The sequence below is a fragment of the Monodelphis domestica genome, chromosome 2, assembly GCF_027887165.1.
Source record: "Monodelphis domestica isolate mMonDom1 chromosome 2, mMonDom1.pri, whole genome shotgun sequence".
Taxonomy (NCBI): Eukaryota; Metazoa; Chordata; class Mammalia; order Didelphimorphia; family Didelphidae; genus Monodelphis; species Monodelphis domestica.
In genome coordinates this window covers 165,029,008-165,042,681 of record NC_077228.1, presented here as the reverse complement: position 1 = coordinate 165,042,681, position 13,674 = coordinate 165,029,008, and the positions used below count along the sequence as shown (strand labels likewise).

At 47.7% G+C, this 13,674-nt stretch overlaps 1 protein-coding gene across 4 annotated transcripts; it reads right to left on the bottom strand.

Annotated features, from left to right (window-relative positions):
* Positions 1 to 3,951: 3,951 nt before the first annotated feature.
* TAGLN2 (transgelin 2) lies at positions 3,952 to 12,280 on the bottom strand. Of its 4 annotated transcripts, none has more exons than XM_001369750.4 (5): positions 12,138 to 12,280; positions 6,302 to 6,510; positions 5,522 to 5,696; positions 5,018 to 5,120; positions 3,952 to 4,856 (listed from the first exon to the last, which is right to left on the bottom strand). In XM_001369750.4, the coding sequence occupies exons 2-5, from the start codon at positions 6,479 to 6,481 to the stop codon at positions 4,715 to 4,717; spliced, it is 600 nt and encodes a 199-aa protein (XP_001369787.1). In that variant the 5' UTR covers positions 6,482 to 6,510; positions 12,138 to 12,280; the 3' UTR covers positions 3,952 to 4,714. The 4 variants fall into 4 exon arrangements, with proteins under 4 accessions (XP_001369787.1, XP_056672156.1, XP_056672155.1 ...); XM_056816178.1 differs by lacking the exon at positions 12,138 to 12,280 and adding an exon at positions 12,045 to 12,066; XM_056816177.1 differs by lacking the exon at positions 12,138 to 12,280 and adding an exon at positions 10,919 to 10,984.
* Between the last annotated feature and the right edge of the window lie 1,394 nt (positions 12,281 to 13,674).

The following is a 13,674-nucleotide window of genomic DNA, read 5'->3' as shown; positions in this document are numbered from 1 at the left end:
AAAGAATATGAATAGACAGTTCATACTTGGTTGTAGAAGTGGGGACAACTGGCAACCCCTTGATCTTGCAACTAATGTACCAGATGTATCTTCCATAGCAGTAGCAAAAAGCATAGGGTAGCCCCAAGACAAAAGCATGGGCTTGAGTAGGGTCTCAGCATCCTGTGGAGTCTGACTTGGGGTTTCCCTTTGGAATAGAGGCTCAGATTTAGGGGTGGTGACAAGGATAGTATGAGAAGATTCACAGAACAAGTCCTCATGTCAGCCAGAATGGAATGGACTCTAAGTATCACCCACAGAGTTAGGAGACATCAAATTGGCAACTGAGTCCACTGCCCAAAGCCCCAGCCCCTCACACTTGTAGAATTTAAGCCATTTTTGCTAAGTTTTCTCAAAGAAAAGGGGAAGATGGTGCCCTCCACTTCCCACCTCCACTAGAAAAAATACCACCTTCTGCTATACTCTTCCCTCATACACACAAATAAAACTACTTGGGAATATCTATTCAGCTGAGCTTGTAGATGTTACCATAAGACCCTCCTCCTATTGCTTTAGCACTCTGGGTAGGACCTATATATGAAGAGTAGGGGGAAAGAGAGATTTTTTTAAACCCTTTCCTTCCATCTCAGAAACAATACTGTGTATTGGTTCCAAGGCAGAAGACTGGTAAGGGCTTGGCAATGGGGGTTAAGTGACTTTCCCAGGGTCACACAGCTAAGAAATGTCTGAGGTCAGATTTGAACCTAGGACCTCCTGTCTGTAGTCCTGGCTCTCAATCCCCTGAGCTACCTAGCTACTCCAAAGAGAGACGGATTTATTTTTTATAAAACAAAACAAAACAAAACAAAAAAAACCCCTTACCTCCAGTCTTAGAATCAATACTGTGTATTGGTTCTAAGGCAGAAGAGCAATAAGGGCTAGGCAATGGGGGTTAAGTGACTTACCCAGGGTCACACAGCTAAGAAGTATCTGAGGTCACATTTGAACCCAGGGCCTCCCATCTCTAAGCCTGATTCTCAATCCACCAAGTCACCCAGTTGCCCCAGAGATAGATTTTTAAGGAAAAGTTTTGGATCTTCTCCAGCCTCCAAGGCCTTATGCCAGTGGCTTGTTCCACTTTTAGTACCTCTTGTCCCAAGCCTCAAAATTTTTAGTTCCAGGTCTGAGTCAGATCAAAGTTGGAATTTCCTTACAGGGCACATTGGCATCTATTAAAGAAAAGCAGCCACCAAAGAGAACAGCCCCACGGCTGAGAGCTCTGGCTCCAGGGCCCAAATCCTATATGGGAATCACAAGGGATGGGAAGTTGGAAGTATCTGTAAGGTCTCTCAGCCAACCCTTGAGAATTCTGAGAGAAAGGCAGAAGAAAGCCGAGACTCTCAGTTGCCTTCCTATCACTAGATATTAACTTTAATCCCTTCTCCCTGTGAGATATCTACAAGTCTAGATGTCTTGTGTCCACATCTTTTGGCCTTCCTGTATCCATCCAGTTCCACCCTCTCTTTTAAGTTGAGTCTCTTGGCACGCTTCTCTAAATCTATTCACAAGAGAGGAAATATTTGGGGCCAAGAGGCCCGATTCCAAGCTATCCTCTAGTTTATCAGTCTCAAGAATTAGGAAGATGGCTTTTCTTTTTAAGGAGAGATATCCCTTGGGGGAGAATATGTCGCCAGAAAATGATGGAATGGAAACAGCTAGGGGGATGTAAAGTCTCTCCCCAAGAGCTTTCAACACTGAAACAACAGTGTACATACAAATGGAGTTGGAACATTAGAAGGATTAGAGGGTGGCTAGGAAGGAGAAGAGGGTAAGAGCACCTGGTCCTGGGGAGAAGTCTTTAGGAGCCCCGGGCATGGGAGGAAGGAAGGGCTAGGCAAGTACCAGGTGGAGATGGCCCAATTCTCAGTCAATATTTGCTCTGGGCAGCGACTGGCTTACCACACCTGAATTGTGGGCTGGTCACAATCTGCTCTTGAAGATCGTGCCTTTCTCGAGGAATGATAGGATTTTTAAAGGGGACTTTAAGAGATTATCTAACCTAACACTCTAAGTTTAAACTTTAAACAGGGGTTCTAAACTTTGGATTCATAAAACTTTTAAAAATCACCATTGTATTTTTTCAATTTAACATGGAAATAATTTATTGTATTATAGAGAGCTTTATTTATTTCTATATTTTCCAGTTAAAAAAAATAACCCTTACTTTCTGTTTTAGAATCAATACTCATCTTTGGTTCCAAGGCAGAAAAACAGGAAGGCCTAGACAATGGGGGTCAAGTGACTTGCTAAGAAGTATCTGAGGTCAAATTTGAACCCAGGACTTCCCATTTCTAAGCCTGGCTCTCTACCCAATGAGCCAAATAGTCACCCTGTTTTTTGATCTATAAAAAGAAAGGGAAAATATGACTTAAAAACCTGCCTCGAAGGGTTGTTATGAGAGAAAACACTTTTTGCAAACCTTAAGAGATGAATGAACTTTATTAACACTATTCTATGAACTTTTAACTATATGAGGGAAGATGTAGGCATTCATTTCCTGGCTCCAGAGTATGGTGTTCTGCATAAAGATGGCACTTATTCAATGTTTGTTGAAATCTGAAGCTCTTCCACAGGAAAAATGAAGGAGAGACTTCTTGAGTTGTTTAGTTGTATTCAACTTTTCGTGTCCTTATTTGGGGTTTTCTTGGCAAAGATCCTGGAGTGGTTTGCCATTTCCTTCTCCAGCTTATTTTACAGATGAGGAAATGGAGGCAAACAGAGTAGAGTGACTTGCCCAAGGTAATACAACTACCAAGTGTAAGAGGTTGAATTTGAACTCAGGGTATCTGACTCAAGGCCTGTCACTTGATCTACTGTCCCACCTAGCTGCCCTCATCTTCCCAAGCACCATCTCTCAATCTCAAGCAGTCTTTTCTTCCACTTGATAACTGCCAGTTCTCTAGTCCTAAGGGCATCTTTAGTAGTAACTGATAATCATAGTGTCCTTTAAAAGTAATTTCATTTGAGATTCACAATGATCTCATAAGTAGGTAGTAAAAAATAATATTAGTTAAAACTCATATTTTACTTGATGATTTGCACTGTTCTTTGAATGTACTTCATTTAATCTTTACAAAAACCCTAGAAAACAGGTAATAATTTTTAAAAAACTCTTGCTATCTGTCTTAGTATCAATTCCAAGGCAAAAGAGCAATAAGGTCTAGACAACTGGAGTTAAGTGACTTGCCCAGGATCACACAATTAGGAAGTGTCAGAGGACAGATTTGAACCCAGGAACTCCCATCTCTAGGCCAGACTTTCTGTCTCCTGAGCCACCTAGCTGCCCCTAGGTGATATAATTTCCCCCAGTTGACAAAAGAGAAAACTAGGATTGAGAATTTAAGTGATTTTCCCAAAGTCACATAACTAGTATTAGAGAATTTGAACCCAGGTCTTCTTGACTCTAAATAATTTTCAGTATTTTGTCCAGATAGGTGTTCTTCTCCCCCAAGGTCTTCCTCCTAGGGTGTGACCAGGTTGGAGGGCTGTGCCAATGCTGAGTGGACTCATCTGAGTAAGGGGCAGGTTGCATAGAGAAATGCAGCTCATTTGGCCCTACTTGGGAAAGTGTCTCCAGCAATTCTCAATTCCATTCTAGCAAAGAAGCCCCTAAATCCTCATTATTCCGCTCACATTCGTTTTTCTAGCCCAGGAACAATTTAGAGGTCTGGGTGGATTCCCCTCTTTGTTCCAAGGTAGTGTGGGGAATATCCTAAAGGAATGTGAGCATTGAAGCGCAGGATTTGGAGGTGAAAATGAACTTAAGATATTGCATGGAATAATGCTCTCATTTTACAGGCGAAGAGACAGACCCCTCAGGGTCATTTCCCTTGCCCCTGCCTTCTCTTCATTCCATTTCTGACTCGTGCACCCTCCCGCCTGTAGCTCCCTCAGACACAGCCAGGCTCCGACTTACAAAGACTGGGAATCTTTATTCAGATCAGCAAACTCACATTCCTTAAGCTCCAGACTTTGGGTGGGCCTTTTGAGGAAGGAGGGGAGGGAGGAGAGGAGAGAAGGAAGGCAAGGTCAGCCCACCTCCCTGGACTTTCCTCTCCACTCCATAAATGTGTCCCAGGCTACTGGGTAAAGAGGGGAATGGGTGGGAGGGGATGCCAAGAAGGGAGGGACCGAGGGGGGAAAAGCCAGATGTGTGGCTTTCAAAGTCCAGCTGTGGCCAGGACAGCAGCCACCACGGGCCCCTCCCTATAAATTAAGTCTCCACAGTAGCAAAGCTGGGGGTGGCGGGAGCAGAAAAAACAACCTTGTGGAGGAGAAATTGGTCCCATGTTCAGCTCCCCTCAAGGCATTGAACCCTGGCTTAAAGATTGGCTATGAGGGTACAAATTCCCAAGTGAGAGAAGGAATAGGAATGTTGACGGGGCCAGGCGCCCCTCAGTTTTGGTCCAGGAGAGGGGGAGGACAGAGCAGTTGGTCCAGTTTTGCTGACTGGGGGAGGGAGAGAAGGAGTGTATTACAACCAGTTCAGGGGGAAAAGGCACTGGCTCACCAGCTGTAGGCACAATAGGAGGCGCAGGCACCATCAATGAGGAGGGGGAAGGGCAGAATGGGAAGAAGTGGGAACAGAAGGGGCTTAAGAGTTCCTCGGGCTTCCTGGGAATGTCATTGTAAGAAATATATTAACCATTCAAGGGAGGGTAAGGAGGAGTAGTGATCAGAGGATCTGGCGTGGCATCCCATAACCAGTCATGCCCGCCTGAGATGCCCCACGATTGGTGCCCATTTGCAGCCCGATGACATTCTTGCCTTCCTGCAGCTGGTTATCTGTGAAGTTTCGAGGATTCTCCTTGGATTTCCTAGAGGTAGAAAGGACAGGGGTCAGCCACAAGGGAAATTCTGGGCAATGGGGAAGCCAGGGCTGTCAGAATAAATGCTACAATAAATTTTATCTATGGAAGGAAAATGGACAAGAATATTCCCACCCAGCCTGGGGAGGGTGGAATGCCCCACTACTTACTTAGGGAACCAGTTAGGATCTCCAGAGAAGAACCCATCACCCCTGGCCACTGCCAGACCACCAAGGTTCATCAGTGTCCGCTGCACACAGGCCATGTTCTTTCCTAGAGAGGAGGAAGGAAGGTTTCTAAGGTAGATACCTTAGAAAGCCCTAAGTCTCCCCCATCGAGTAGGAAGGAGGCACTAATCCATTGAATCTCTTTATCCTTTTTGGCCCCCAACCCCCTCTCACTGTGACCCCTTCCTTCTCTCTTCTTCAAAATGCTCCCCTGCCCTTTAAATCCTTGCCCATGAGTAATCTGAATCTTTTCCTTTTTCCCCAACCTCAAAGCCACCATCCCCCCAAAGCTGCTCTTAGGCAGGTCTCCATCCTCTGAGCTAAAGTAGAACTAAATCAAGCCCAAGGAAATGTTGAAATCCCACCATCACCCTCCCACCACCACATCCAGCTTGTTATTCCACCCCTCAGCCCTGCCCCTCTACCCCCATGCAACTTTTGCTTCACCTTCCCAGAGGTCCACAGTTTGGAAGATATCAGTGGCATTGATGCCATAGTTCTCTGCTGCCTTTAGGAACTGAGAAATCTGTTCCATCTGTTTGAAGGCCATGTTTGAAGCCTGGATCTTCTTTACTGGACCTTGGCCTTCAGCATATAGCCCATTGATGAGCTCACACAGCACCTGGGTGAAGGCAAGAGTTGGCATGAAAGGATGCCCAACACATAGTGGATGGAAGGGGCAAACCCTGGGTGCCTTTTCTAGGCCAACGATTGCCTTCTGGGGTCAGAAGAGGTGGCGACAGGGCAGAAATGATACCCTATATCCTTAGGGAAAACTTTGTCTTTATTGGAGCATCAAGTCAAATCTACCAAAAGCAAGAATTTCTTTTGTCTAAATAACACCCACTCATGAACACAATAGCTTTCCAGCTCTCATCCTGGTTTTCTACAACTTTTCTCCTAGAACATTTGGTCACTCTCACCTTATGCTCAGTGGAAAGAGCAGAGTGGAACTTGCAGGGTCTAACAGCCCTTTAAAATGAGGACCCATGATCTCAGCTTTCTCATCCGAAGAGTGGCCAGTTCCTAACTGAACATCTTGGGTACGCTCCTTCCCAGCTCAGCCTTCATGCTTGGTGCACTACTAGAATTCTTTCTTTTCTCTCCATATAACAAATGAGATACTGTTTACAATGTAATTTGTGATTTATAAGGTGCCACTGTCATATGAATTATATTTTTATATCCTCTTCCTGTTCATCCCATATCTTGAACTCCAGCTCTTACCGTGCCATCCTTGAGCCAATTCTGGAAATTCTCTCGTCCAGGCTGGGGCCGCCCAACATCCCTGCGGCACTGAGTGGTAATCCATTGAATGAGGATCTGTTCCAGGTCAGCATCATACTGTTTCTCAATTTTCTGCTGTACCTCTCGGCTTAGTCCATAAGCAGGTCCCCTGTTGGCCATTCTGGGATGGTATGTGTAGATGCAGATATCTGGGAGGAGACACCACCCCAACATTCCAGTAAACTAGAAGCACTCACCTTACTTATTCTCTAGGGACCCTTTTTGGCTCAACTGTAACTTGGCTTCCTCACTTTAAATATGAAGAAGCTGAGGAGGAAAGACTTTCCTAAGGTCACATATAATAGATCTGAGCCTACAACTCAGGCTTATTGACTCTTAGACCAAAATTAATTCCATTATACATTATATGATAGCTACCTGTAATCTCCTTGAGGGCAAGCACTAGTTTAATTTTTGGTTTCATATCCCCAATACTTGCCACATAATAAATGCTGATACTGTTCCTTAGAGGGTAGATGATATAACCCATATACATATAACATCCTCCAAGGAGAGTGGCCAATAGCTTTTCATCCACAGGGATGAGAACTCTGCATAAATGAACTGAATGAACAGTAATTGATTCCACTCGTCTTCACTCGGGTCTCTCTTTTCTGTGTGTGGGGAAAGGACTGGCCCCAATAGGGTAGGGAGCTATGACAATGGAGCCTGTTTGTATGACTGGGCAAATGGACCTGGGGAGAGGGCAGCTGCAGGAACCAGTGGATAGAATACTGGGCTTAGAATCCAGAAGACTCATCTTTATGAGTTCAAATCTGCCACTTACTAGCTGTGTGACCCTGGACAAGTCACAATGCTATTTGCCTCAGATCCTCATCTATAAAGCAAGCTGAAGAAGGAAATGGCAAATCCCTTCAGTATCTTTGTAAAGAAAACTCCAAATAAGGTCATGGATTAAATGACTAAAAAATGACTGAATGACTGCAACAAAGAAAGAGCCAATAAACATTTCCTGAGAGATGACTATGTACCTAGTTCTGTGCTGGATCTTGTGGGCAATGTAAAATAAACCTGAGCCTAGAAGGATTAATTCATTTGCCCATTCACCTGGCATTAATTAAGCACCAGGCAAGTTCCTAGAAATACAAAGACAAAGACATAATATAATCCCAACCCTCAAGGAGCTTACATTTTTTTTTTGAAAGAACTCACCATTGATTGGAGAGACAAAAGTCCACACACATGGAATAATAAATGGTACTGTAAACTTTATATAATTTAGGCTCAGTTGTATAGTATAGATTCCTACAGGTTATTGGCATTCAGAAGATATATATTAAGATTCAGGTAGTAAAGAAAATCATCAGTGAACACAGAGTACTTTACTTTGGCCAGCAAAAATGGGAAGCATTTGGACAGGCAATGAGGCCAGATCAATGTTCTAGAGGACAACCCAAATACAGGAAATAGAACCAGCTTACAACTGATTTACTCAGGGCCCCTAGACAGGAATGATGTTTCATCATTCCTTCATAGCTTTCACTCCATTCATAGCTTTCACTCCTCCTTTCTAGGGACTCTATTTGGCATATTTCTACAGAATCCAGGTGGAGGTTGGATTTAATTGGATGGGATGGATATTGGAAAATTGGGAGTGGGAAGAGGCAGGAGTCAAAGAGCTAGAAGGGAAAGTGGTTAGGTGGTGGTTTCCTGTCTGCTAGCCTGAGCTAGAACCGCCATACAGTGCCAAGGGGCTGCCTATCCTCACTCTCCCCACCCCCTGCCTTGGCCCAGTGCCCAGCTACCTGTCTAGGCAGGCCCAGAGTATACATCTCTACTGCCCCATAAGGAAACATGTGTCTGTTGCCATCCCATTCCCAACTTCTCCTTTAGAATCTCCCATCCCCAGAATTGAAGGATAGCTCTAGGATTACAGAAAGAGCATTCTTTGCCAGGGCAGCTGCCAGTATCGAGGGTGAGGGAACAAATGTGTCCTAAGAAACTACCCCCTTTACTGCAACTAGCTCCAAAAGCCTCTAAACTAAGCCTAAGAGGGTGAGCAATCATCTTGATATACTAACCCCTTTCTCCTATTCCCAGCTCTCCTTAGTGGGATCTGAATGAGGGTCCCCAATTCTTGGCCAAGGAAATATCCCTTGCACCTCCCTTCCCCTTGAGGTCTCTGTGTTGAGGAATTTGGAACAGGGCTATCTCCAAGCCCCAAAGAATTGTTCTGCCTGGGGAACCCCTGTCTCAGCCCCCTTTCAATATCTAAACCCTCCTCCCTATCTCAGCTCAAGTTTCACAGTTTACTTCCGGCTTAGGTTTCTCCCCCATCTACTATTTTTAACTTCATTAACAAGCATCTTCCAGACCCCAAATACACATACTCTTCCTCCAAGGAGAAAACCAGGACAGTAAGAGAAGGGAGAAGAGATAACTTCTAGTCTGAGCCCTGACCTGACCTCTTTAGAGGCTGGGAAAGGGGACAGAGCTGGGGAAAACCATCAAGTCTTTTTGGGGATGAGGTTGCTAGAGGGCAAATGAGTTCTTTCCTCTTCTAAAAATTCCCAGTACTCTCCAACCTTTTCTAGAGAATGTGAAAGCTGTAGCAGTTTAGGGGAAGTGGGAGAGGGAGAGCAAAATTCTAAGTGGATCCATTTTGAAGACAATAGACTGAATTCTAAACCCCATCTTCTAGGACCAATTCAGTTTTGCATGCCTGGTCCTCCAATCAGGGTCCTGTTTAGTGCTATATGGCTCAGGAATCAGGATGGCACAGCCTGCCTAAAGAGCCAGGCAAGAGAATAATTAACAACTACAGGGAGGGGGAAAGAAAGAGAAGGTAATGCCCAGATGGACCCATCCTTCTGTCCTCCCAGGGTTGAACCATGCACGGGAATGCTGTACCAAACTGCCTCTGAGGGGGGAAATTCAGAGGTACCCCTTTCCTTTCATTGTCCTGAGCCTGGGCCACAGCTGGCAAAGGATGGGGGCTCCAGCTGCAGTGTCTCTGCTATGTTTTGGAGTCCTAGCCACTCTCTGGTGCCAGAGCGCAGGGAGGGGCCCTGGGAAGGAACCATCCTGGCCAACAGCTGTTCTTTCTCCCTTCTCCATCCTGGGTGAAGGAAGGAGGTATCACAGGCCCACAAGCTGACAAGCTCCGGCTGGGCTGTTAAGGGTGAAGAGGCCCACCCTGGCAGTAAACCCCTTTGTACTGTCCCTCCCTCTCACCCTGGATGAGAAAACAGTAGATTTCTGCCCAGAGGGGAGGACATGCTGAATTAGAAAGTCAGTGTGGGGTCCTCAGAGATGCCTAAACCAGAGTAGACATTGGAAAGGCAGCAGCTGGGTAGTTCAGGAACACGGAAGGGCAGCAAAAAAGATGGGAGGGGACAAAATCTGAACACTAAGGCTACTCACCGTTGCACAAGGAGAAGGGCTGGATGGGAATAGGAGATGAAGGGCAGGCAGGCAGAAAGGACCTCATTCCTAAACTAGAAAGGCAGGCAAGAACCTGACCCTACCACCATCCAAGTTACTAAGAGCTGGAGGAGTAGGGAAATATCCATGTTCTCCTCAAATTACTAGTTTCATTCTCAGCCCCAAGTCAGGCCAAGGGCCTATGTTATCTTCCTCTTATCTTCTCCAGCCCGAGATTCAGTGCTAGGGAAGAGGGAAAGCTGGACTAAGGGCCCGGAGGCTCTAGGATGGAGGAAGAAAGAAGGATGAGTCAACTTCCCAGACCATGCTAAAAGGAACTACAGAAGGAAGGAGTGGGAATCTGCTCCCAGAGTAAGGGGATAACTGAAGCAGGAAGAAGGAAGGGAGATAGGAGGGCAGTCGGATTACAATGTCCCCTCCAGGGCAGCCCCCCTGCCCCCAGTGGAGAAAACTCGAGATACACAAACAGGAAGCCACAAGGCTAGGGCGGGAGGAGGGTGTGCAGGGGTGGGAAAGGGGGGGAGGCCGGAGGTCAGGCGGGGGCTGTTGCTATGGACTTTGTATACTAAACATAGTTCAAGGGGCTAGATGGGGGTGACAGGGAGGGCACAGAGGCAATCCCTCCAATGCAGAGAAAGGGTGAGAAGACTCTGAGAACAGACTTTTTGAGGACCACGGAGGTGATACCATGACCTAAAAGAGCATTTAATAGGTAGGGAGACCTTGGAACAAGCAGAGAAGATTCCTCAGTGGGGCCCCCAAGGCCCTTCGGCTGTAGGAATGAGGACTAAGGCTCAGGGTTCTTCTGGGGGTGGGAGCAGAGTTCAGGGAGAGTACCAATATATACAAAAGAAAATTCCCAGAGGAGTAAATGAGGTCAGGATCTAGCCCTGAGGGAACAGGAAGGCAGAGGCAGGATGGGGGTGACAGGGAAGGAAGACAAAGAAGACTTGTTAGTTCTGGGGTCCAGAGGGCCCTCCAGGTCCTTCCCCACCCCAACATATCCACTCCCTTCCCATTCATCAGGAGACAGGAAGGGAGACTCAAGGCTGTGCGGAATGGGGAATTGGGAGGGGAAATCCATAATGCCACCACTACCCTTTTCATCTAGGTTCCATTAAATCAGAGAATCAAGAAACATTTATTAAGCACCTGCTGTATGTGAGGTACTGCCAGATGCCCGCCTAATCCAGTTTGCAGATGGGTACTTCCCCAGATAGGTACTAAGAAAACGGAGAAGGGAACTATTTAACCTTTGGGACTAAGATCCCCACAGTCCGCTTCATTCCCACCCCAGCCCCAAATAGAAGTCAGTGACCCTTAGCCAGAGGCTCAGTACCCTCTTGCACACCCATCCCTGCAGGAGCGCTAATCCCGCTCTTGCCTAGTCCGGCCTCCAATCTCCCCTAATCCTTACCTTCCCCCCCCTCCCCAACCACACCCTGGCCGTTACTGAGAGATGAGTCACCCGCCGCCAGGGTGACGCAGTGGTCTGGGCAGCCAGCCCGCCCAACAGCCACGGCCAGAGGCTTTCCCAGCAGCAGGGGGCAAGGGGGGTGGGAAAAGGGCAGACCTACGTTCCCCCCCCCCCCCTACGAGAGCCAGACAGGTCAGACTGCAGCCCCGGCTCCTCGGTATGAAAGGAACCCTCCCCCGGCCCCACCCCGCCCGGATAATACTGAAGAGATGCTGGCCAAGCTCTAAAAGATGCTGGCCAAGAAAGGATAAGATAACTGAGGTATCCCAGGTACTAGGCTAGACCGAACCCCTGTTCCTCTGGGGAAATGGGCAGCAGCATAGGGGCATCACTGTTGGGAGGTCCGAAATCAGGGAGTGCCGGGCTCCAGAGAAAAGTGGACCAGAAGAAAGTCAGCTAAGAGTTGAGAGAAAGGACAACCCTCCACACGTGCACCACGATTAGAGAAGTGAAAAGTGCATGAGGGGAAGCCCAAGTGCAGGAGGTCAAGGAGAGCCAAGGGGGCAGCCACAAGGAGGGCACTAACGGGCAGCACGGGCAAGGCAGACTGTAGACAGAGTCCCTTCCCGTACCAGCCTCTCACCATCCTCCACCTCCCTTTGCGAAATCCTGGTCAGCACTTCTCCCAGATCTCTCTCCCTAGCGGGGAACAGACCCCAAGTTCCCTGGATCGGGGAAGCCCAAGCACCGCGCGCTGAGCGGGGACCGCCGCCCCGACCCCACCTGCCCAGCTACCCCGGCGCGGAGCCAACCCCGGAGGACGGTGGGGAGGCACGGGGCACGGAGCGGAGCGGAGCCGACCTTAAATCCCGCGTCAGTGACTCACGGCCTCTCCGCTCGGGACTTCCGGAGCTGCCCAGGTCGGCCTCCCTCCTCCCTCCCCTCGGAGCTCACCTTTACAGCTGGGCCGCTAATGGAGAGCGGAGTGGGCTGGGGCGCGGCGCGCAGTAAGTGGCACTGGGCTTCTCAAGGCGGGGGTTTTCAGGCAGATCCCGCCTCAGCCGAGGGGCGGGTCCGGGGCGGGGCAGTGGGGGAGGACTTAAAGGCACAGGACAGCGAAAGCATCGGGGAGCTATTATGGTAGGTTCTGGGACTCCTGGAAGGGACCTGCTTCAGATTCCATTAGCAACTCTAAAGACCTGAATCCAACTGGGTAACTTCGGAGCTGAGTGTTTAAAAATTAGGTATGACAAATCTTGCCGTCCCTTATGTATACACATCATGGATAAGTATAAATGGGTAAACTGAGGCACAGTCCAAGACAATTCTTTTACTCCTCTCCCTCCCAAGTAGGTAGGAGTGAGGTCTGATTGGGGAGAGGATCATAAATCATAGACTTTAGGTGGTAAGGAACCATAGGGATCTTATCTGGCTAATAGATGAGGGAATTGAGTAAGAAGTCTAGACATTTGTCCAAGATACTAGCTGAATCAAGATTGGAGTCCAGGGCCTCTGATTTAAAATTAAGTGTTTTCTCTTCTGCGAAAAGCTTATTTTCAGTACCCCCTTAGTGTTTGTGTAGCTAGGTACCTCAGTGGATAAGAGTGTTGGGTCTAGAATCAGGAAAATCTGAGTTCAAATTCTGGCCTGACAGTTTACTAGTTGTGTGACCCTGGGCAAGTCACTTCAGTCTGTTGACCTCAGTGTCCTCACCTGTAAAACGAGCTAGAGAAGGAAATGGCCAACTACTCCAGGATCTTTACCAAACAAACCCCAAATGGGGTCAGGAAGAATCAAAAAGGCCTGAGCAACAGCTTGATCCCGGTGTCTTCTGTGTGAGCTTATCTCCAATTGCCCTGTATCTAATTTGTTTGCACATTGTTTTTATGGAGTCTCCCCTCTTGGACTGTGAGCTCCCAGAAGGCAGGGACTGTCTTTGCCCTTTCATCACAAACGTTTCCGATGCCTAGTACATGCTAAGTGCCTCATGCTTGATTTGACTTCACTGCAACTGACTCCTTGCTCTTCAGGCCAAGGAGGTGATCCTATCCTATTTGCTTGGCCTGCCCTGCCCTGCCACCTTCTTCAAGCCTGGACAGGTGGTAACGGAGTGAGGTCACTCTCTCCGCTCTGGGGCCCCAGAGGCGGGGTAGGGTTGGCTTCTGGGAGCTCAGGACTGACTCTCCTCTCCCACTTTCCATTGCCACTTTTTTTCATCTCCGTTATTAACTCCTTAACACATTTGCAGGGTGGAGGAAGGAGGGTTGGGGCAGGAAAGTCTCCTCAAAGGAGAACTCAAAAGGGACTTAAGCTTCTTAGGCAGAGGGGTAGGGCTGGAGCTGGGAGTGAAGGAGACAGTAGTTGCTGGGACAGAAGTTCCCTGTCAGGGATCACCCTATCAGCCCGGCTTTGAGTCCGCCCTTTGGCTAGAATGGGACTCGTGTTTCATCTTGGGGGATTCCCACCCCTGCTGTTCATGTTCCTAGATCTA